Source organism: Nelusetta ayraudi, unplaced genomic scaffold, assembly GCF_046127955.1.
Source record: "Nelusetta ayraudi isolate G7.1 ecotype Tasmania unplaced genomic scaffold, CSIRO-AGI_Nayr_v1 ptg000106l, whole genome shotgun sequence".
In the NCBI taxonomy this organism is placed as follows: Eukaryota; Metazoa; Chordata; class Actinopteri; order Tetraodontiformes; family Monacanthidae; genus Nelusetta; species Nelusetta ayraudi.
The window spans coordinates 747867-770752 of NW_027466156.1; the positions used below are offsets into that span (position 1 = coordinate 747867).

General features: G+C 49.2%; 3 protein-coding genes and 1 long non-coding RNA gene across 6 annotated transcripts in view; 1 reads left to right on the plus strand and 3 right to left on the minus strand.

The window, feature by feature from the left end:
- The window catches only part of LOC142903095 (uncharacterized), a 179007-nt gene that overhangs the window by 29283 nt on the left and 126838 nt on the right, over nt 1-22886 (minus strand). The window lies entirely within an intron of this gene.
- The window catches only part of LOC142903135 (uncharacterized), a 143995-nt gene that overhangs the window by 14449 nt on the left and 106660 nt on the right, over nt 1-22886 (minus strand). The window lies entirely within an intron of this gene.
- Nucleotides 2808-5967, minus strand: LOC142903136 (uncharacterized). Its single transcript, XM_076048628.1, has 7 exons — nt 5865-5967; nt 5676-5785; nt 5499-5594; nt 4252-4418; nt 3477-3534; nt 3295-3391; nt 2808-3175 (listed from the first exon to the last, which is right to left on the minus strand). The coding sequence occupies exons 1-7, from the start codon at nt 5959-5961 to the stop codon at nt 2808-2810; spliced, it is 993 nt and encodes a 330-aa protein (XP_075904743.1). The 5' UTR covers nt 5962-5967.
- filip1l (filamin A interacting protein 1-like) overlaps nt 13006-22886 on the plus strand; it is a 38571-nt gene continuing 28690 nt past the window's right edge. For 2 of the 3 annotated variants that reach the window (XM_076048665.1, XM_076048666.1), the window contains exon 1: nt 13006-13198. The gene's annotated coding sequence lies outside the window, so the exon portion shown is untranslated. The remainder of the gene's footprint in view (nt 13199-22886) is intronic. The other variant, XM_076048667.1, reaches the window with a different exon arrangement.

Below are 22886 nucleotides of genomic sequence, written 5' to 3' on the forward strand. Positions count from 1 at the left end.
TGCTGCCAGACTGTGTTTAGCTTCAGTGCTAGCTAAGCTAGCCTCCTAGTTTCTTCTTCTTCTTCTTCTTTCCAGTCCTTCACAGTTCAGTCTGTCGAACTTCCATCCTCCTCTTCGCTCTCCCCCGATGACGTCCAGGCTTCCTTCCAGCGCTCACACTTCCTGACAGGCGCCACAACTACAACTACAGGACATTTTTCTCAGCCTCTCAGCGCTGCAGGTTTGCTGTCTGGATTCGCTGCCGCTGCTGCTGCACTTTTCTTTGGCAGCGGAGACGCAACACTGCTGCCAAATTAAACAGGGAAGTGTTGCTGGCTTGGGGGCCGGGAGGGGGGGGACCAAAGCGTGAGGGGTAACAGGTTCAGATCCCTTCATTTGGTTCTGCTCCAGCCCGCCTACAGAAACCATTGAATGTGAAGGGTTGTGAAGCTGGACTGCAGTTCAGAACACAAACATCACGCTGACCAAACTCAGCTCTTCTTCTCAATCTCTGATTCTTTTTTTTTCTCTGATTTTTCCACAGATGAGTATTTGGCTCAAGCACTGCAGCAGAGAAACAAGGAGGCGTTCATTCTCCGACGGGTCCTTTAATTAGCGGTGACGTCCTAACGAAGCTGGAAGAAACAAAATAAAAGCTTCTTTAAATCCACCCAATCATACACTTGGCAGTAAGAGTCAAACTGAGTTCAAGAAGCCGGAGCAGCCTGTCTGTAAAAACTGCCCCTCTGTGGCCGGCAGCGTGCACTGCAGCCCGGCTGCTCTGAAACCTCCCTGCAGCACCTTGGCCGTCCTGCAGGTGCTGACAAATCCCAAAGATTCCAGACGAGAACACAAACGAGCCGCAGCCGTTGCACTTCTTTGGCTGCCGAGGCAGAAAGGGGGAAGTTCAAGTAGCCGCAAGGCCAAACAAAGACAATTAGTATCTCATCTCCTCCACTACCCACAATTCCTTGGGGCAGAATGTGAGCCTGGAGCCGCTCCGGCCATGGGATCGCGTTTCCCCCAAAGTGACGCACTTGAGGCGCCGGCGCCGTCCAAGTGGGAACCCAGAAAACACGCAGGAGAAGAAGAGGAGGAGGAAAGAAGAGGAGGAGGAGAGGAGGAGAAGGGGAGAAGAGGAGAAGAGAAGGAAAGAAGAGAAGAGGAGAAGGAAAGAAGAGGAGGAGGAGAGGAGAAGGAAAGAAGAGGAGGAGGAGAAGAGAGAAGGAAAGAAGAGGAGGAGGAGAAGGAAAGAAGAGGAGAAGAGAGAAGAAGCAGAGGAGTGAAGCCAACGTGAGAGGAGGAACTCAGAGCACAAACAGGCTTTGATGAGCAGCAGCGACGCAGAGAACATTAAGCTAATAGCAGGGTGTGGAGCTGCTGTCCGCAGCCCAGCTCTCTCGGATATCTCAATCAGGGCAGTAGGGGGGAGGGTGGGGGCAGTTGGAGGGTGTGTGTGTGTGTGTGTGTGTGTGTGTGGGGGGGGGGGGGGGGGGGGGTGAAGGGGAAGAAAGGGAGGAAAATCCCTGGACAGATTCCTGGGGATTACAGTCGAGGCCGAGGTGGAAAAAAGCCAGCAGGCTGTGTTCTGGTCAAGGCCCTCGGCTACTTCCACAACTTGGATCGTGATGAAGACTTTTTTTTTTTCTAATTTCTTGCCAAATTCAAATTTAATTTCTAACCCAAAATGGCAGGAGCTGTGGGGGTGGAAGGCTGCAGCTGTCAGGAAGAAGTTTCTCCTCCCCCACTCTACTTTCATCCAGCGATGGACCAAAGCATCGCCTGGAAGTCAACAGTCACTGGTGGCTAGCTACTTTGAGCTAGCCAGAAGTGGCAAGCAACTTTGAGAAATTAGCCGTTAGCAGTTAGCTACTTTAAGCTAGCCAGAAGTGGCAAGCAACTTTGAGCAATTAGCCGTTCGCTACTTTGAGCTAACCAGAAGTGGCAAGCAACTTTGAGCAATTAGCCGTTAGCTGCTTTGAGCCATAGGTGGCTAGTTAAAGAATAACCCCCTTACCAGAAACTCACAAGCTGTGTCTCAATTCAGGCTCTGCATCTGCCCGGTAACCACACGGGACGTATTTCCTGGTTGTGTCACCGCCGTTCCCTCCTGCTGGCCAACCCCGGAAGTGACGTTTTTAATAGTATCAAGCTAACCATTGCGTCACCATCTAACGATGGCATTGGATGATCAAATAAGTAAAATCCTACGTTAAACTGGATACTTTATGTGAAACTTCAATATTTAGATTTATACAAAGTGTCTTTGCCAGAACATGCCGCTAATTTCAGCTGACTTCCCAGGATGCTTTGCAGCAGCACGCAAAGCATCCTGGGATACAGAAGTACGCCAAGGATAGTAGCGGTGCATCCTTGGAATCGGCTAAAACGAGTGTGTATTTCCGAGTACGCATTTTGAGCGTCCTAAGCACCCTCGGGAATTGGGAGGAGCCTTTGCGCAGTGCGATGACGCAACTTCCTTTCAAAATGCGTACTTCAAGGATGCAGACCCTGAATTGAGACACAGCCTTACTGTGGCCAACACACCGGCTAATGCTACGCCAGGCTAGGTAGGCAGAGACAGAGTGCAAAAAGGCCACATGGATGCAGCAGAAAGTGCACAAGTGTGAGTATCTGTCGCCAAGCATCCCAGGTGCACAAAGTTCAGCTTCCAGTCCAAATCTTACTTCAAGATATTTTAATTTTGTTACAAGACATTTGATGAAAAAACAAAACAAAGCTGAATCCTTTGATGGAATGCAGAAGGTTAAAACAAACAACACATATAGAGATCAGCAGCTGAACAACAGAGCTGCTGGCAGAGACGCTCACTTCCTGTTGACGATCCTCTTGGACCTCCTCAGACCAGCATGTTGAGGCTCTTCGGCGCCCCCTGGCTGCGACGCTGCCGCCACGGTTCTGTGTTTCCTGATTGGTGGTTTCCACTTCCTGCTCATGGCTTCCTCTTCCTCCTGAGGCACTGGGCCAGGTGTCCCAGCTGCACTGCCAGATGTTGAGCGAGCCGTCAACGCTGCTCCTGAGAGTCTCTCTTTGACTCCGCCCTGATTGGCCGCTGGGCGTTGCCTCGCCGCTGCACTTTTCTTTTTGCCGTCCTGCGTGGGTGTGGCCTCACTCTGGTGTTTGTGTCCTCCCTCCGTGCTGGACCTCAGCTGATATTCAGCATCTTGCTGCTGCCCTGCAGACGCAGCCCTGTCTTCCCCTTTAATCCTGGCGCTCACTCGGCTGATTGTCTCAAGAGTTCCGTACGCCTGCTGTCAAATCCACGACACTATGTTAGCATTAGCGGCTAAAGACTCTGAAGCCCCCCTCCCCCCCGCAGAGAGCCCACCTCTTGTTGTTCCAGCTGAGACTTGAGGTCTGACAGCTCCGTCATCAGCGCTTGCACTTTGGACTGAGGAGCAAACAGCAACATTGTCAATATGAACAGAATGGCCGTTCATTAGACCCCAGTGGCCACCAGGTGGCGCTGCACTCACCTGTTCCTTAACAAAGACTTTCTGAAGCTGCGTCTCCTCTTCAGCCCTTTTCTTCTTCCTGATTGGTTGGCATTTTCTTCATATTAACCTTTGACTTCTTTGGATGTTCAAAAAACAACAAACGTCTCTCCAGCTGATATCCCGAAGTTCCATCAAGAGCAAAATCAATTTGTAAAATATGCAAAGAAATTTTAAAGTGGACGGCGAATTGAAGCATTTGTGTGTTTAAAAGGAATGAGGTTGAGTTTGTGTTGAAAGCAACATCCTGCTTTCATGTAGGTTCCACTTCCAGAGGCGTGGCCTATGGAATCACAGGAGTGCCAAAATGAATGAATGCAAATATAAAGGTAAACTTTGTCTTTTGCTTTTACGGTAAAAGCAAAAGCAATCAGATGGCTGTGGGCGGGGCTTTCCCACCAGGATGAGTAATCAACACCTGATGGCCTAGCTATTCTATCCATGGAGCGATCAGGTGTCGATTACTCATCCTGGTCAGGAAGCCCCGCCCACAGCCATCTGATTAAAAGGCAAGTTTGCCATTGTTTTTCCATTGGTCTTTTGCAATAACAAATCAGAAAAGGCCAAGACAAAATGTACCTTTACATTTCCATTTTTTTTTAATTTTTAATTTTGGCCCTCCTGTGATTCCATAGTGGTGAGCTTAACACAAGTCAGTCAGAAAAGCTTTGCCGCACTGCAGGTCATAATGAACAAGACCTGTCATCAGGCTGGGCTGCTAGTTGGCTTGGCTCCAGGCCTCCCACCAGACACTGACCTGTTCTCCAGCGCCTCCCTCATGCGTTGCAGCTGCACCCTCTTCCTCTGCACCACCCAGCCCACCTCCTGGGAGCTCAGCAGGCCCAGCAGGGCCTTGGCGTCCAGACCGTGGGTCTTGGCCGAGGACCAGGTCGACCCCAGGACCTCCTTCACCCAGCGGGGCAGCTTGTGGGAGGACAGAACATGGCCATAGGACAGATGCAATCAAGAGGTCAGGGTTAGGGTAGGGTCTCTAGAAGCAGCAGCCTTTGGGTCAATACTATAAAGAGTTAGCTGTTGCTAACTTCAGTTTGTCAGAAATGGTTCAATTATACTAAATCATATATATATATTTTTTTTACATTATCTTACTGTCACAACAAGTTATTTAATAAAACAACTCATTTTTATTATGTATATTCTATTTTCATAATAATATTGAACATTTTGCATGTGTCCCTGGAATTGCTGCCCCCTCCCCCTGTCATTTTGGGCTGACTGCCCCTATAAGAAACCTAATGATGTTTTCAGTAACATCACAAGCACCATTTTGCCTTTCTTCAATGGCGACTGAAACAGTGGCTAGTTGCAGAGTAAGTATTTACTCTTATTTTTCGTAATTTTCATCATTTGTGATGTGTAGTTTGATGTTGTCAAGCTTAACATGTCATAGTGAAATATCCATTAATATAAAAACCTTTCAGAAACTCAAAATATCTGTGTTAAACAGCACACAGCCCGATTGCTAACTGAACCATTTAGCTAGCGGTAAGGTCCACGTGTGCTAATTAAATGCTAACATTAGCCAAAAATGTCCACCCTGTCATGTTACTGTCCACTCTGTTATTTTCATGTTAAAAAAACAACAACTATATTTTCATAAGTTAGCAAACTCTTTGTGTGATTCCTTTATAAACACATTAGGGCAAAATAGTATTGTTGGAAAGTTTGACCAAATATATTTGTTGTTAGATTTTATTTAGAAGAGATTCTCGTTGATTTTATAGAGAAACAAATAGTTTGCCAGAATTTCACAACTATCCAAATACTTTCCCAATTAACTAAAAACATAGTGTTGAGAAAAGGACTAAATCGCTTTCTGAAAATACACATTTTATAATCACTATGTAATTTTAATGTATTTATTCTACTTGTACATGTGGTTTGCATGTACAAGTGCAATGTGGAATTAAATGGAAAGTCTCTGCTTTGTTGGGGGGAGATTGGGAAGTCTCAGACACCTTACAGTGACATTGACCACTTTACCTTCTCCAGCGCCTCCTGCGCCCGCCTGTCAGTGAAGGCCTGAGCCGCGGCGGTGGCCTCAAGCTGCAGCAGCCACTGGACCTCCTCCAGCTGCTTCTGATGACCCACAACAACAACAACTTGTTATTCATTTTATTTTGGTAGCAGTGATGCCACAGCAGCAGCAGCAGCAGCAACCTTGAGCTTGGTCACCATCTTCTCCTCCAGCATCGTCTGCAGGAAGTCCACGTCCTCGGGAGTCAGCTGGTAACCCGTCATGCCTCGCAGCATGGAGAGCTCACGTAAGTCTGGGAGGGAGAACACAAGGAAGAAACGTGGGCACGCACAACTCGGCCGCTTGTGCGCGCGCACTTGACGTGTGTTCACCTGTTTTCGAGTCAACCGCCTCGACGTCCAGCTTCCTCCTAATGTCCGCGAGGCGCGGAGAGCTTTCTCCCCAGGCGTCAAACAATGCTTCCGCCATGTCAGCTAGCGCTGGGACTGGGAAAGACTGACGCCGACCCAATCCTCCTCCTTCTTCTTCTTTGTCTGGTTTTAGCGCAGTTGGCATCTACACACAGACCTTCAGCTAATCAACGCGCTCATTGATTTCACCTGTGGCCCTGAACGAGTTGCAGTGTACTCTCATGGCCACTAGATGGAGCCAAACACCAGTTTCCAAGCAAGCACAAAGATATGCTGACACCGAGTCAGTCTGGGCCTATCGCTGCACACGCACTGTTTGTGTTCACCAAAGAATCCCCTGGTTTTGATGATAGCGTCTGCAGCTGCGTTTCCAGCTACACAACTTTAACTAACAAACAAACAAACAAACAAACCAAAAACTAGATTGAAAACAGTTTATTAAAAATCTTTCTGCCAGTGTGGCCTCTTCACACTGTGTCTCTGTACAGTTCATCGCTAGGGTTGCCACCTCCTAGAGTTTCAAATCCGGGACATCCTGGGGGGATGGGGGGGGGTCTCAAGTCTGTCGACGGGAGGGTGGGGGGAGGGGACGGACGGAGGCGGAGGCGGAGAGGCGTCCCCGAAATATACGGGACAAAGTGAAGTGTGTCCCGTAGCAGTTCATTACGGGACAGGTTTTTTAGTTGCCAAATATGAGACAATCGCGTATTCTACTGGAGTAGACCACAGACAGAAATCAAATGAGGTTTTGTCATTTTCCCTAAAAAAACGGGGCAAATTGTGTCCTGGGAGAGATTTTATTTTTCCCAGGACAGGTGGTGAAAAAAGAGAACAATTCTGGGAAAAACAGGACGGGTGGCAACACTATTCATCGCTAAACAGACAGCAGAGCTAACATCACAGGATGAAATTAGCACCGAGCCGAGTTAATAATTGCCCTGCGAGCGCAGATATCATAATGCTGGAGGTATCAGAGGTCAGAGGTCAGGTCAGTGGCTTTCACACAGCATCTCAGCGGACAGAAAATAAGCGGCTGGGCCAAGTCCACTATCTTTATCCTGTGGCTGCCGTGACGTGTGTCTGTCTGCAGAGCTCCGGAGCAGAGCGCTGAGTCGTAAATACCTCCGCTTTTAAACACGCCCTCCTCCCATGATGCACAGGGAGGACACGGAGGAGGAGGAGGAGGAGGAGGAGGAGAAAAGCGCTGCTTTATGACTTGGCAGGCAGAGCAGTGGAAGCACTGGGCCGGTTTTCTAAATCACTACTGAGTGACAATCCCATTTAAAGGCGCCCTGACGGTTGCTGCTACAGGCTAGTTAGCTTACTAACAGCTAGCCTTGTGAGGTTTTTGCTAATGTGGGTTAAAAGGTTTTAAATTTGAAAAGATTTGATGCAGAACCTTGTTAATGAACCAACTCGACTGGGTTACATTCCAAAGATTTTGGATTAAGCACAATGGACAACGTTCCTCTTCCAGTACAAAACCTTTGATGAACCTGAATCACTGCTGTAGCACAGACACACAAACACAGCTATGAAAGCCCCTCAGACATCACTCACGCATTACACACACACACAGGCAGTGACACGTTACAAATCCAGACTGGCCATTGTGTAAAAGCTCTTGAGTACTTTTGTACTGAACACACAAAGCTGTCTGCTTGTAAATTGGCCAATAGTGTTGCTCCGGGGAGTCGATGTAAGACGGCAGGTGATTGGCTAGAGGCACAACATTTGGTTCTGATTGTGCAGCTGATGAAAAGTATTTTACTCCAGGGTGTTCAGCCCCGGACCCGGACTGGGGCCGCCAAGCCCCCCCAAAACATCTAATAATAATAAAAACGCGCAGCCACCGCTCATCAGCCGGCCCTAATAGAAACTGGGCGGCCCGGTCCATTACCCACTGTCATGGGGGTGTGTGAGGTGATTGTGACTGGGTAGATGTAACCGGTTGAATCGTGTCGTTTGCGTTGTGTTGAGTTTGAGTGACCCACACCGTGTTCAGCTCTGGAGGCTATCTCCGTTTATTCTGGCAACTGACAACAGAAAGTGCAACACAAAATCCTCCGTCAACTGCTGATACATACATGGAGCCCCCTACACAAATTAATTGACATTAACGTATACAACCAAAGTGTGAAATTAAAAGTAGACTTCACTGTGGCTCACCTCTCCCACGGAGTACATGGAACAAAAGGGAAGATGTGAGGCGGGAAAAACTCTTATATAGAGTGTGCCCCCAACAGGTGTCCATAGGGGACTGAAGCTTGGAGACAAATGTTCCACATTAAACAAAGGAGGCTTAATTGTCAGGTGTTACCACTAAATTTTGTGAAATTATACAAAATAATATCCAGCTTCTTCTACAATTATTATTAAAACATAAATGATCCTGTTACATTGAGGTAGGTTGAGACTGCCAATGGTTTGCTCCATACGTCTACGTGACTACCTCAAGAAAAGGTGGCGGGCTTGGATACGCTAATTGAAGGTGGGACCGGCATCATCGGAGAGAAAATTGTAATTTAAAAAATGGAGCGAAAACAAGATAAAAAAGTCAAAGGTGGTGCGGAGGAGGTGCGAGACAAAATAAAGGAAATGTCTGGAGGCAGATGGCTGTTCGCTGTTCTCCCAGCAGCAGCAGCCTGCTGTAAAGAGCGCTGCTGTCAGCGAGGACGTAGGCCTGGAGCCGTCGTCGCCGACACCGGCTGCTACAGTAGTGTCACTGCTGCTACATCCAAGTCACCTATTGTCAGGGACGTGGTGGATAAGGAGGTGCATGGCGTTGCGGCCGCAGCCCAGGGAGGTAGGTGGTGCAGGTGGTGCAGGTGGTGCAGGTGGTGTGGGTGGTGTAGGTGGTGCAGGTGGTGCGGGTGGTGCAGGTGGTGTAGTTGATGTAGGTGGTGCAGGTGGTGGTGTAGGTTGTGCAGGTGGTGTAGGTGGTGTAAGTGATGTAGGTGGTGCAGGTGGTGCAGGTGGTGCGGGTGGTGCAGATGGTGTAGTTGATGTAGGTGGTGTAGGTGGTGTAAGTGATGTAGGTGGTGCAGGTGGTGTAGTTGATGTAGGTGGTGCAGGTGGTGTAGTTGATGTAGGTGGTGCAGGTGGTGTAGGTGGTATAGTTGATGTAGGTGGTGCAGGTGGTGTAGTTGATGTAGGTGGTGCAGGTGGTGTAGTTGATGTAGGTGGTGTAGGTGGTGCAGGTGGTGCAGGTGGTGTAGGTTGTGTAGTTGATGTAGGTGGTGCAGGTGGTGTAGTTGATGTAGGTGGTGCAGGTGGTGTAGGTGGTGTAGTTGATGTAGGTGGTGCAGGTGGTGCAGGTGGTGATGATGAAGCTGCTGAGACTGAGCCTCAGTCTGTTCACATGCCTCTTTATTGTTGTCTGTTCTCATTAAGTGATGTATCCTGAATGACATTGTTTTGTTCTCTATATATTTAGAACACTATTATCACTGTTGTTCTTTCCACAGTAAAACTATATGGCCAAAATGAATGTGAAGTGTCTTCATTCAGTGGGCGTGGCTTTGGCACAGGGCCGGTGGAGACCTCAAACGCCAGGGCTGATTGTCTTTGCCAGTCCAGGCTGAGGGTGTTAAAATCACACACCTGATAAGTTGACAAGTTAATTCATTATTATTATCTCAGTCAAAAGAGATTTACGTGACAAACCAGGTCAAAGGTCAACAATGTACGTTCATAAGCGTACTGGATGTCTTAATATGGGCACGAACAGACAGAATGGCGATGAAGTAACAGGATACGGTGCGCGCACACAGGCACGCACACACACTCAAACACTCAAACATACACACACACACATGTGCGTGCGTACATACGGTAGTGACTGTGTCGCGATCTATGTCCCAATCACAAACACACTCACGAATGACGACGGGCCGGAAACTTCACAGCGGGCCCTGCTGTGAAGTTTGTGATGGCCGGGCAGGTGTCTGGTCTCTGCAGACCCCAGGAGCAGACCAGACCAGTCTGGTTTCTGCAGACCCCAGGACCAGACTAGATCAGCCTGCTCTCTGCAGACCCCAGGACCAGACCAGACCAGCCGGGTCTCTGCAGACCAGGCCAGCCGGGTCTCTGCAGACCCCAGGAGCAGACCAGACCAGTCTGGTTTCTGCAGACCCCAGGACCAGACTAGATCAGCCTGCTCTCTGCAGACCCCAGGACCAGACCAGACCAGCCGGGTCTCTGCAGACCAGGCCAGCCGGGTCTCTGCAGACCCCAGGACCAGACCAGACCAGCCGGGCCTCTGCAGACCCCAGGACCAGACCAGACCAGCCTGGTTTCTGCAGACCCCAGGAGCAGACCAGACCAGCCTGCTCTCTGCAGACCCCAGGACCAGACCAGACCAGCCGGGCCTCTGCAGACCCCAGGACCAGACCAGACCAGCCTGGTTTCTGCAGACCCCAGGAGCAGACCAGACCAGCCGGGTCTCTGCAGACCCCAGGACCAGACCAGACCAGCCTGGTTTCTGCAGACCCCAGGACCAGACCAGACCAGCCGGGTCTCTGCAGACCCCAGGACCAGACCAGACCAGCCTGGTTTCTGCAGACCCCAGGACCAGACCAGACCAGCCGGGTCTCTGCAGACCCCAGGAGCAGACCAGACCAGCCTGATCTCTGCAGACCCCAGGAGCAGACCAGACCAGCCTGGTTTCTGCAGACCCCAGGACCAGACCAGACCAGTCGGGTCTCTGCAGATCCCAGGAGCAGACCAGACCAGCCTGATCTCTGCAGACCCCAGGACCAGACCAGACCAGCCGGGTCTCTGCAGGGGACCTGCATTTACCGCAGACCTCAGGTTTCAATCCCAGACCTTCACATCTCTGGGCCTTTTAACCAGTTCACCTTCTACCAAGTTAGAAACTCCGTCTTGAGCTAGCTAGCTAGCCAGCCAAGTTAGCTTCTCACATTTCCTCACAAGCTTGAGCGCTTCCTATATTTTGCCCGTGTCTGATATGTAATTTCATCACATGGCACATGTTCCCCCCAAGGTTTATTTACATGCCAACTTAACTTACACTTCCTCAAATAACTTTTCTTACTTTGATAAAGGGCTGCGCTAGGCGCTGCATTTAACCCCCGAGCTATTGACCCGGAGTTGGTGCTACTCCATTCAGACTGATGGGCCAACTGTGAAGGCATGTTAGCTCATCGGAAAGGCCTTTAAGTAGCTGTGGCAGTTGCAGTAGCTGGCTTTGGAAGCTGGAACACTCATCATTAAGGCCCTGTCCACACGGGAACATTGCCCTTTTTTTTCTTTCCCGGGGTGGAAAAAAGTGGCGTCCACACGCTGACAGATGGAAACGGAACGGTGGGTGAAAACGATGTAATGCGTATGCCACACCCAAACGTGGCGCTGTTAACAGACGCTGACACAGCCACCGGACCAAAGATTTAGAAAGAGGGCATTTCCGCTACACACTAAACACACAGAGTAGCAGGAAAAAAGTGAGTCTGAGGTTTTGTGAGGTTTTGTGGTAATGTTGCCAACAAATCTTGAAGCGCCTGCGATACTAAGACAACTCCGCTGGCCGCTATCGTTGTTGTTTGTGCCGCTGCAAGCCGTGTTTTTTCCGGTCACATGACAGTGACGGTGCGATGACGTCTTCGTTTTTTACAAGGAAAAGCCATTTTCACCGTCCAGACGGCAACGATGTGACAACGGCGAAACGGCGTCCCACTCTGGGACCCGTTTTCAAAAAATACCGTTTCAGGGGACCCAAAACGCTGTTGCCGTGTGGACGAAACGCCGTAACGGTTAAATACTTTACCGTTTCCACCAAAAAACCTTCCCGTGTGGACAGGACCTAAGAATGTTAGCTAGGCGCGAAGAGGCATGCTAGCTAGCAAAAGGCGATGGCTACACACAGCAGCCTACAGCTAGCTGTGGTGGAGGTTAGCTTGTTGCCAACATGTTAACAAAGAGGGGAACATAATGGCCCTGGACCTGAAGATTACGGCTGTGGCAGGTGGCGTTCCAGGAATTACACACATTCAGTCGCATTAGCAGCAACCTGGAGGGTCAGTCCCTGTTTGTTAGCCTCCATACTTTTGCCTGTCAAGCAAAAAGCCCAAGCGCTAGCTCACTGAAGGAGCACGCAGAGCACGACAATGACCACCGACCCGGTGACGCAGCAGTTTGTGACCCTCTGGCCTTAGATTACATCAGAATCTAACCCAGTTCTTTTTTAGAACCGGGGAAGCGGGCGACACTTGGAGCGTGGGCTGGTTATTCTGGGTGCAACTCCACTAGAAGGTTGGGGAAAACACCTGAAGAACATTACACTACACTAGAGCACTATTACATTTTCTTTGCACAAAGTTAAAACTTGTATTTGCGAGCGTTGAAATCATGTCTGGTTTGAACCTTGTCATTTTTTCAAAAGATTTGACAAAAATCTGAACTTGGTACTGTGCTAAGCTAGCAGACCAGTCCTGACCGCACTGCAGGTAACGAAAAGAAGAAGTCTGGAAATTTTTGTCCAACCTAAATACCCTCCTGACTACCAGGAAAACAACTATCGTCCAAATCACATTTATTTTTAATTCTCCAATCTTTGTTTGGTGATAATTTTAAAAAAAAAAGAGCCCTAAATGGGATTATGCAGTGGGCTTGAAATATTCAGGGTTATTTATTCAATTTTAACTACTGGTAGTCAGGAAGATCAAATAAAATTACATTTATGCAGTTTTGTTAGAATAATGTTCACACAAATCCCTGTCTAAATATTTTCCCAAATAACAACTTCTTCCTGGGAGGTTCAGTCTGTTGTGTGGGGACCATATGGCTGCAGTATGTGTGTGTGTGTGTGTGTGTGTGTGTGTGTGTGTGTGTGTGTGTGTGTGCGTGTGTGTGTATGTGTGTGTGTGTGTGTGTGTGTGTGTGTGTGTTTGTGTGTGTGTGTGTGTGTGGCTCAAGGTGTCAGGAGGCAGGGCGGTTTAAATTTAACCGCAACAAGGCTGATTGCTGCATGGCGGGTTGTGTCGCTGCTCCCCTGCCTGTCTCTCTCTCTCTCTCTCTCTCTCTCTCTCTCTCTCTCTCTCTCTCTCTCTCTCTCTCTCCTTGCAGACACACACACACACACACACACACACTGACAGTCAGCAGCTCCCTGTCAGACGGGGCTGCTGCTGCGCCACCACCTGGATCGTGAGGACGAAATCGCCGCTACCACTGGAGAGGGAGGAGGAGAAGGACAGCGAGGGCGAGCAAGTGAGCGAGCAGAACGCCAGACGTCGGCGGGCGGCGCAGCGCGGCAGGCTGGAGGAGCCGCTGAGGAGGTAAGAACAGGCAGAGATCACATCTCTTCTCTTCTCCTCTAAAGGCCATTGAAAAAAAAACAGAAAAAAGAAAAGAAATGTTGCATCTTTGCATCTTCTGCATCGCGGCTGCACGTCCATCTGCAGTCCAAAGTTCTCCCCCTGGCTGTGGAGCCTGGTGTCACTGTGACTCTAATTGGTGCTCCAGTAAGTGTGGCTGAATCCTCAACTCTGCCATGGATTATTGACACACTAATCTGAAGCTTTTCTGCAAGGTTGTCGCTAATTAGCAAAGGGATGGTGGTGTTGGGGGGGGGGGGGGGGGGTAGCATCTGTTGGGGGGGTTCTAGAGTGTCAGCTAATCTCACCTAGAGCTAATTGTGTTTCTTTCCTGCTACCCCGCCAAATCCCAGACCACCATTGTTGTTGTTGTTGCACTTGCACGTTTTCCTTCCTGGACTCCTGCACACTTCACAGTGAATCACGTTGACCAGGGCCGAACCCGATCACGCCCTGGTGGTCAGCGGCCGCTCCATCTGTCAGACGCATGAAAAAGCTAAGCAGCGATAACTCATCCACCCGAGTCACCTCACTGAGACTCAGCAGTGCCATACAGTGTTGAGGCAGGAGGGACTGGGGGGGGACGACGAAGAGGGGGGTCAAGTTACAAGTCTGGACGCTGGAGTCTCAGTTTGGAAACAGGATGGTGAAATGTCAAGCCCCGGCCAAACGTCTCCGCTTCAGTCGCCGAGAGTCAGGACGCAAAACGCCTTTTCTAATGCGGAAAAATACACAGGAGGCATTATCGTCCGGCGGCCTCGTCCAGCGACATGCGTAGATTCCGAGGATGTGCCGGTATGCTTTGGGCAGCAGGTGGCGCAGACAAAAGCCACATAGAAAGAATGGATGGGCAGTTTGCAGGTTAACCGACGTGCTTTCGCACATCATCTGCATACACAATGATCGAAAACCCTCCCAAAAGGAGTCTGGGAAGGCGACAGAACGAAGACTTTTCTAAACGATGGTGATCCGATGAGTCAACAGGTGCGACCTCTCCCGCCACCCTTCCACCTCCCCATAGTAAATATTTGTGCTGACAGATGGACGGACGGGATGGCACGGTCCACATGCAGCTTTAACAGACTTTGGGTCTGGCGTGACCGCAAGCAGCACTAATCGGTTCGGGTGGCTGTGATAGCATTAATGCCGCAAAAGCCGGCAGGTCGGCGCTCGGCCAACAGATTGATCAGCAGATTTCTTTAGGTGAAGGGTAAGCAGGAAGATTGGAGGAGCAGCAAGGCCACCAGAAAACACCCCTGACAAAAACCGCCTCGCTGAAATTCTGCAGAGACGTTTGTTGGGAAACTGATGTGGGAGCAGAGATAAAGGTTTGAGCTTCAACTCTTTGACTTCCAAAGCATCGCCACGCTTCTGTTTTTCTGTTCACTTTTTTTTCTTGCTGCCATCGAGGGCCTTGATGGAGACTTTGTGGGTGATTGACAGATTGAGGGCAGTGTGGCGCAGATGATTAAAGGGGAATTAAGGCGAGCCCGCTGGTGCTCTGAGCTCTGGCAGCTGCAGGTGGGATCAGACAACCTGGCTCCCAGCTTGATTCAAGGTGTTTCATCAATGGAGAGAGTTTTGGTGTGTGTGTGTGTGTGTGTGTGTGTGTGTGTGTGTGATACAGAAAATCAAAGTGAATCTCCTTTTGATGGGCCTTAAAAGCTCATCAACATTCAACAGGTTGAACTCATTGGAGGGTCTAGGATGCATTAAAAGCAGTGATCTCACTGCCAACAAATTGGAGGCTGATTATAAATCACAGCTGACAAAAGTTTTGTCGTCATCTGCAGAAATAGAAAACTTCCAGAAGTTTGGGACTCAGTTTAGGTTCCACGCCGGGTGGTTATTCATCTGGAAACATCAACCTGGGTTAGGGTTAGGGTTAGGGTGAGAGACGATGACACAGACTGGCGTCAACCAGCCAACCAAACAGAGGTCAATCACCCTGCAGGGTACCTTCACCTGTTGAAGGGGACTAGAGTAAGGCTGCCAAGGACAGACACCGGTCAAACTTCCAAGTCAAGCTTCCCTTAGTCACCATCAAATTACACTGATGCAAAGGAATCCCCTGGTGAAATAATGCCAAGGGACGCTGTATAGCTCAGCATCCTCATGGCTGAGCTGTGCCTACCAGGTACCTCCCCTTTCTGAGTTGTACAGTGTTGACCAACCTTGATGCCTAAAAAGCATTTTGCTTTTCAATCAGTAAGACATCAGTCAGAACCCTCAGAGAGGGAACTTTGCAAGAGCCACCAGCACCAAGTGCCCGATCCAGGGTCGCCTGGTCCACATACTCTGGGACACTTTTGGGGGAACAGTGAGCTTATTTCAGAGCCGCAGATCCAGTTTCTCTCGCCAAATGCCAACCCGTTGGAGCTCTGGGAAAAGAGCCGCTAAATATATCTAGAGAGAAGCGGCGGCGTTGTCCGACGCTAGTGCTAGCCTTCTGCTGTCAGTTCCCGGGGTCAAAATAAACCCAGCGAGATCAGTTGGTGTAGCCAAAGATCAGCTGGATGGTGCTTTCGGAGAACCCATTCCCAACCCCACCCACCCTCACACCCTCGGGATGGAAGTGAAGACAAGCATGAGAGACGGACGACTATAAGGGGAGAAAGTCCATATTAGGGAGGTAAAGTGGCCACAAGTGACGTTTAGCAACGTAATCACAGTGCAGTAATGAGGGCAGCGGGGATTTAAAGTCGGCATTCTTTCTGATCCATCTTAAAAAGCTGCGATCTGGTCTGCGGCCCCTCGTGGACCGAGTCACCCCGAACTGCCCATTACCCCCCAGCTGTCTCCTTCTATTTCCCCGCCACTATAAATGTGAGTCACGTCCGCATGGCTTCAGGCCCTGCAGGTGCGTCATCACCTTCACTTTATTTTAGCGTGGATGTTCTGTGTTAAATATACAATGAGGACTCTTGACCGTGGGGCCACAGGGGGGAGGGGAGAGGGGGGTGCTTTCAATGATGTAGCAGGAACACAGCTGGCATTGGCACAGAATGGACATGTTAACAGCTGGCATGTACAGCAGCACCGCCCTCGAGGTTCTTATTGGATTTTTTGAATATGAAGGACAAGGGTACATGAAAAACATATATTTTTCTATCCATCCACTTTGGCTACACGTAACCAGTGTCTCCGTCAGCTGTCAAATACCAGAGAGAATTATAGAGTTGCACCTTCCACTCAGTACGAGATTAACTTAGCCTGCTCTCAGGCCTCGGCATTACGTAAACCCAAACCTTTTCTTATCCCGCCTGCTTCCATTCCAGCCTGGACTTGAACTGGTCATGTCTTTTGTGGCTATTTCTGTGTCGCATCCCCACTGACTTGCCTTTGGTGGCGAAATTCTTGGTGTGCGTAACACAACTGGATCAAACGACACAGGTGGCGTTGAAGCTGGCAGCTAGCCACACAGCTAGCTAGCCAGCACCCCTCCCGAGGGCTCAGTTTAAGGCCCTATTGTTACTACCGAGCTGCTGCCTGTGTTTACTGCTGCCATGGCGATGGAACGGACTCAGACCCGCAGGGCTCAGCGTGGCTCTTTGGCTCCTGCGCTCGCTAAATGACAACATCAATTATCGGGGAGCTATTTTCGGACAACCGTGATTATAGTATAAGCATTCTGCCCCTGCCATCAGCAACGGGGCGGGGGGCTCTCTGGAAATCCAGCGGGAGCGGGGGCGGGGCTAATGCTAACTTACTTAAACACTCGGACGGCAGCGAACAATGCCTGTGCACCTTAAATCAGGTGTCGTTTGTGCAGTTTGTGTGTGTCTGGGAGAAGGTCCAGACAGGGTGAAGAGGGGAGGGAAGGGGAACGAAGGAGGCGGAGCTTGTTACATCAATCTGCCAAGATGACTCACAGACCACTGGTGAAGGGGGTGATGGGGTGGGGAGGTGGTTCAGCATCCTAGCGGTGAAGGATGAATCAGGGTTTCGGGGAGGAGTGACTTCAGAACACTGTAAAGGACGAGTTCACACATTTGTTTTAATTGTTGTTCTTCCCAGTTGGGCCTCAATCAGACGGAGGGATGAGTTGTATTTCGGTCTCGCAGACTCTGGCGTGAGAAAAGTGTCCTGAGGTATCAGGAGGGATGGCGTGTTTATTAGCAACTTGACTTTAGCCCATGAACAGGTTTTCCTCCCTGCTCCGCCGACTGAAGTACATTGATTTTTTTATTTTTTCAAATCAAGTGCAGAGGGAAAACATGAGTCAGCTCCCTGAGCAGCAGCAGCAGCAGCAGCAGCAGCAGCACAGTAGCTGAATACAAACGCGGCCAGCTGCCCAGAGAGAAACCAGTGAGACCTGGAGCAGAAATACTTGTCTGCTGCCGCTCCCCCCGTTGAAGCCTTTATTTCCTTTAAGTGTTTTAGCACCTTTAAAGCTCATTGTTCTGGGCTTTGAGAGTCTCCTAGAAAACATGCAACAGCTGTTCCCACAAAAACAATATACGGCACGCTAACACAAAAGTGCTAGCAGGTTAGCACAGCACATTTAGCAGCTCTGTTTTAGCGTGACAAAAGTCTTACGCATGTAGGGTTGCCACCTCCTCGACTTTCAAATCCGGGACATCACTCGCAACTCGCAACTCTCCACAGGTGTGGGAGTGAATAAGCTAAGCTAACAAGGGTATATCAAACGCTAAAGTCAACAAATACTCAAGCCAAACAAAAAAAAAAGTTTGGGGCTTTAGCTTAGCAAAGTTAGTCAAGTGCTCCGTTGAGCCAACACGAGAGCCTGACTTAGCATAGCATCAGTGCATCACCACTTGTGTTGTTAACTATCGGAAAGTACCGATGGCACCTGACTGCCGTTGGCCAGAAAGCAGTTCCCCCTCGACTGGGACGGCGTCCAGCAGCAGCAGTGGGCGGAGCCTCAGCTTGCGCCCTACTCTGCAGGAGATCAGGTGGCCTCCTAATTTTAGCCCGGCGTTTATCGCCCGCTGTCCAGATTGGATGGCCGACGAAAATAAAAGGGAGGCGAAACCTGTTAATGACGAGGGGGATTGGAATATTTCTGATTCTGCTGCGACCGCAAGGACACCACTTTGATTGAAAAAAACAACTATAAAGAAGCTTTCCTTCAAGGTGGCTGAATGGGGACAGGCTAATTCCTGGTGTGCTAGCTGTGGTGTTTTCTCGTCGTGACTCCCGAACACCTGAGACACAAGTCAGCAGACGCAGCAACAGGCTGTCGACCCATCCGACTCTCTAATCCGCAGCAAGGTGACCAGTTAGCACCAACAGAGCTAGCAGCCGTTTGATGCTAACGAGCGGCTAATCTGGCCAGAATAGAGGGGCATGGATGCTACTATTTCACAAGTGGCAGCTAAAACTGCAAAGCTAAAAAGGCCACCGAAAACAAGAGCAGTCAATCAGATTGGCTGACACAATGATGTCGACATAGAATTAAAAATATACAAATATATAAGTGTTGGCCACCAAATCACCAGTTTTATTTTACAGTCACATTCCTGAAGAATCAATCGGTCAAATGTTTATTAATATCCACACTGGCAAACTACAACAGTGAGTGAGTGAGTGAGTTCCAGTCCCATACATGAGAGAGTGCTGCCCTCTGGTGGCAGAGCACAGAAAGCTCTCCTGGTGCAGAGCTCAGTGGAACATGAGGTTGTGTTGTGTTGTGTTGTGTTGCGCTGCTTCAACCACTGTTGTGAGAGACAAGTGCAGCTGTGTGTCTGCGGCAGGCAGGGGGCACTGTGGCTGCTGTGGAGTGTAAGGACGCTCACCTCAGTGGTCAGCTGTGAGTCAGTCGTCGCCTCAGATGATAGCGTGCATTTTCATTGGCTTGTTGGCTTGCGTTTCCAATAATTCTTTTTCACAAACCAAACAAACAAAACTTGCCTCCTGCCACTTGATAATGTTGGAATGCTGCACACTGAACCAGACGACCCCACCCCCACTCACTCACTCACTCACTCGCTCGCCCCTGGTCACACGGCACACTTAAAACACTGTGACCTGCCAACTCCAAACTCCGCCCCTTTCCCTTCCCATCAGACCCTCTGCGACCATATCCAGCCGAGACGTGACGTCCGACGCTGGGGGGGAGGAGCTACAGAACAACTGTTTGCTCACTTCCTGTTGCTGTCGGAGCGCCTCTTTAGGAAAGACTCGTTTCTAAATCACAACACACAAATCACACGTCATAACAACACACACACACACACACACACACTCACACACTCACACACACACACACACACACACACACACTCTCACACAAAGCACCGGGAGCCAGTGTGACATCATAAGAAAGACATTCTCATCATGGCAGCACTGATGTTTAAGAGCAGACAGTGTGTGTGTGTGTGTGTGTGTGTGTGTGTGTGTGTGTGTGTGTGTTTCATGCTTGAACATCTCTCTCACTTGGCTCCCCTCCCAGCCTGGAAACTGCTTCTTTAAATGTAAACTTGGCCGGGGAATCAGGCGCAACACACACACACACACACACACACACACACACACACACACACACACACGCCTTCAGCCAAGAGTTCTCTGCCCTCTTTACCTGTTTAGTCCGAATAAAGTTAATCAGGTTGTTTTTTGTTGAAAATATGACACTGACTTTATGAAACGTTGGGTTTAGGTTCAGGTTACATTTGGGTACATGAACAACCATTTCCAACCGAACACCATGGGGGAGAAAATAAGGCTTCAGGGGGGTTTTCTGATCAGTTCTCACCAGAACAGCACCTCCTGCTGGCCACCGACAGACTGGCACGTTTGAATGGACAGTGAATCACTGCGGTCGAGCCGTAATGATGCGACGAGCAGCGATGCATCACGGCTGCTTCCCAGTAATCAGATTACAGCTGCGCCGCCGATGAGCCAACGGCTGTCGGATGTGGCTGAACGCGTTCGACTAACACACACACACACACACACACACACACGCTTTGTGGGTATGTTTCACCAGGTTGCGTCATGTAAACCAAGCAGCAGGAGGTTTAAACCTACGTTGTACACAAAAAGAGATCGAAAGCCAGAATAAATAAATAAATAAATGAAATAAAATAAATCTTGCAGCGCCACCTTCAGGCCGCAAAGGAAATTCTCAAAAGTCATCTACAGCACTGAACACGCGCACAGGAAATGTCTCTGACTTCCCCCCCCCCTTTTCCGTTGACAGCACCTGGTTCCTCGGATGCGACTCGTTAGCTTTGTTAGCCTCGTTAGCCTGGTTGCCGTGGCGACTGCAGTCCTGTCTTGTTTCTGGTCGGCCACGTGACTGGTAGGCCCTTCCTCTGACTGTACTAGTAAACCCAATTTTCCAGACAGTGGCAAAGTCCCAACTGTTGCTGAGTTGTGTTGCCGGTGTGCTGACGGGATGGGCGCTTGACATTCCCACCGGTCTCATTTGTGTTTGCAGAACTGAGTCTGCAGCTGTCTGCTCAGACCGAGAGGGATGTTTCATCATCTTTCTTCCTCTTTGCTTTCTGTTGCAAGGTTTGATTTTTGCATCAGTGTGACGGCGCAAAACTGATTGTGTGACGGTGCACGTGGGTTCGCTGCACATGATGGAGCGGATGAGCTGCGACTGTCAGTGCAACGGACAGACCATGTCCAGGGTGAAACATGGGCGAGCTGCACGGCAAGAAAAGAGATTACTCCCCTGTATCTGATTATGTTCACGTGGGACTTTGCTTTCATCACACAGCAACATCTGATCCACATGCATCTCACTGCGGCTTTCAACATCCCGACACAGAATTTACTGCGCCGGCATTCTTCACATTAGCTTGCACATTTTCTTTCTTTTTTTATTCTTTTTTAGCACGTTAGCTCTTTTAGTCTAGTGCAGACTGGCTGTGAAGAGGATACATTTTATTTTTGGTCTCGTGTTGTTTATTATATTTTCGCATAAAGGATCTCATTGTTAGCAGGTTTTGGCTGGGCTAACACACAGCTGGCCAACAGGAGCTTCACGTTAGGCTCGCTCAACACATAGCATCACTGCTAAAGAGGTGATCTTGGCCCCAAAATCCTTTCTTGCAAAGTCATTAGCTTTAAGGCGCTAATGCTATTGCTAAAGCAGAAGTGAATAATAAATATGCTTTCAAGACTTTTAAGTTCAAAACCAGTGCGTGTTTAAATGCTGACTGAAAATACTATATATATTAAAATAATCTATAATTAAAACAGAAAAATAACATGACAGACTGTCTGATTTTTGTTTTTCCTTTTCTAACTTGATTTTGCCCCAACAAGGACTTCTAAAGCAAACATGTGAGTGATTTATCGTCCACCTTGTGCACACGAGGCCGTAAACTATATGAGCCTACCTTTCCGGAGGATGTAGCGCCGCTACCTCTCTCTCGCCCCCCCCACCCGCTCCCTAGTTTGACTTGTGTTACCCCCACCCCACCACCACGCTGGCAGTGGCGTGATGTCACGCGGCAGGAATCCACAGGCTAACTGGCTAGCGGCTGTGTACCTTGGTGCGTATGTTCAGTGTGTGTGTGTGTCTGTGTGTGTGTGTCTGTGCGTGTGCGCACAAGCGGCCGAGGTGTGTGTGTGTGTGTTTTTGGGCACACCTGCTTCCTCACCTTTCACCTTCTCCACTTTAACGGCCCTCCCTGCGCTCTGCCTCCACATGAAAGGTGATGTCATCGCTAAAGAGCATCCGTTTATGGTTTTTTTTTTGTTTTTCCTTCTTTTTCCCGCCTTTAACTCTCACAGAGAGGCGGCACTTACTCATGAAAGCTCCCAGTGTCCTGATGGGAGGCTACCAAGAGGCACACGGACAAACCTCTGGGCAGAACTTTTAAGTGTGCTTGGTGTGATTTAAAGGAACAGACCCAAAAAACATCAAGAGTCAGAATGAGCTTCATTCCTCTCCGAGGTGGTCGTTCTTACGACACACACAACGACCAAATGGCGACAGTTGTTAGGTTTTTTTTTCTTTTTTATGAGTCAGGGAGTCGAACGGAGGATGTTGAAAACCTCCTAAGACGTCTTTTGGAGCGTTCTGACCGGGTAGACACCATGGCGGTCCTGGCTAGACAAGCCCAGACTGCCAGGAGCTTCCAGTAAAAGGTTTGCCTTTGGCTTCGGACATTGTCCCGGCCACTTAGTGAGCACTAGTGGGAGGGGCTTCATGTTGGGGGCCGTGGGGGCTGGGAACATAAATACTAAATAAAAAGGTGAGATATTTTTGGCAATATGTAAGCAGTGAAGATGTTTGTTTGGCCTTCTTTTGTCCCAAGAGATGGAAGAATTTTGTGCGATTAAATGTTAGCATGCTAACACGATAGAATAAGTGAAAAAAAAAGATCAGTGCATAATGTTTATGACAAAAACAACTAAAGATATTAGACCAAAGGATATTTTCTCTTTTCTAGTTTTCTCCCCCATAATTCTCGGTTCACTAGCTAACAGAAAAGGCTTACTTATCATTATCCACTTAGCTAGTTTCCCCCCCTAATGGTTAGCTGTGCTCACAGGAGTTTTGAGCCATTTTCCTGGTGCTTGTCAAATTAAATTGGACAATGCAGGTGAATACTGATACATTTCCTGTATTAGCGTCACATGGGTTGGGGCTAGGGCTTGTGTTAGCTGGGGCAGCACAGTTCAACTGTATCAAGACTAGTCCGAAAAGCATTACCAGCAGTAA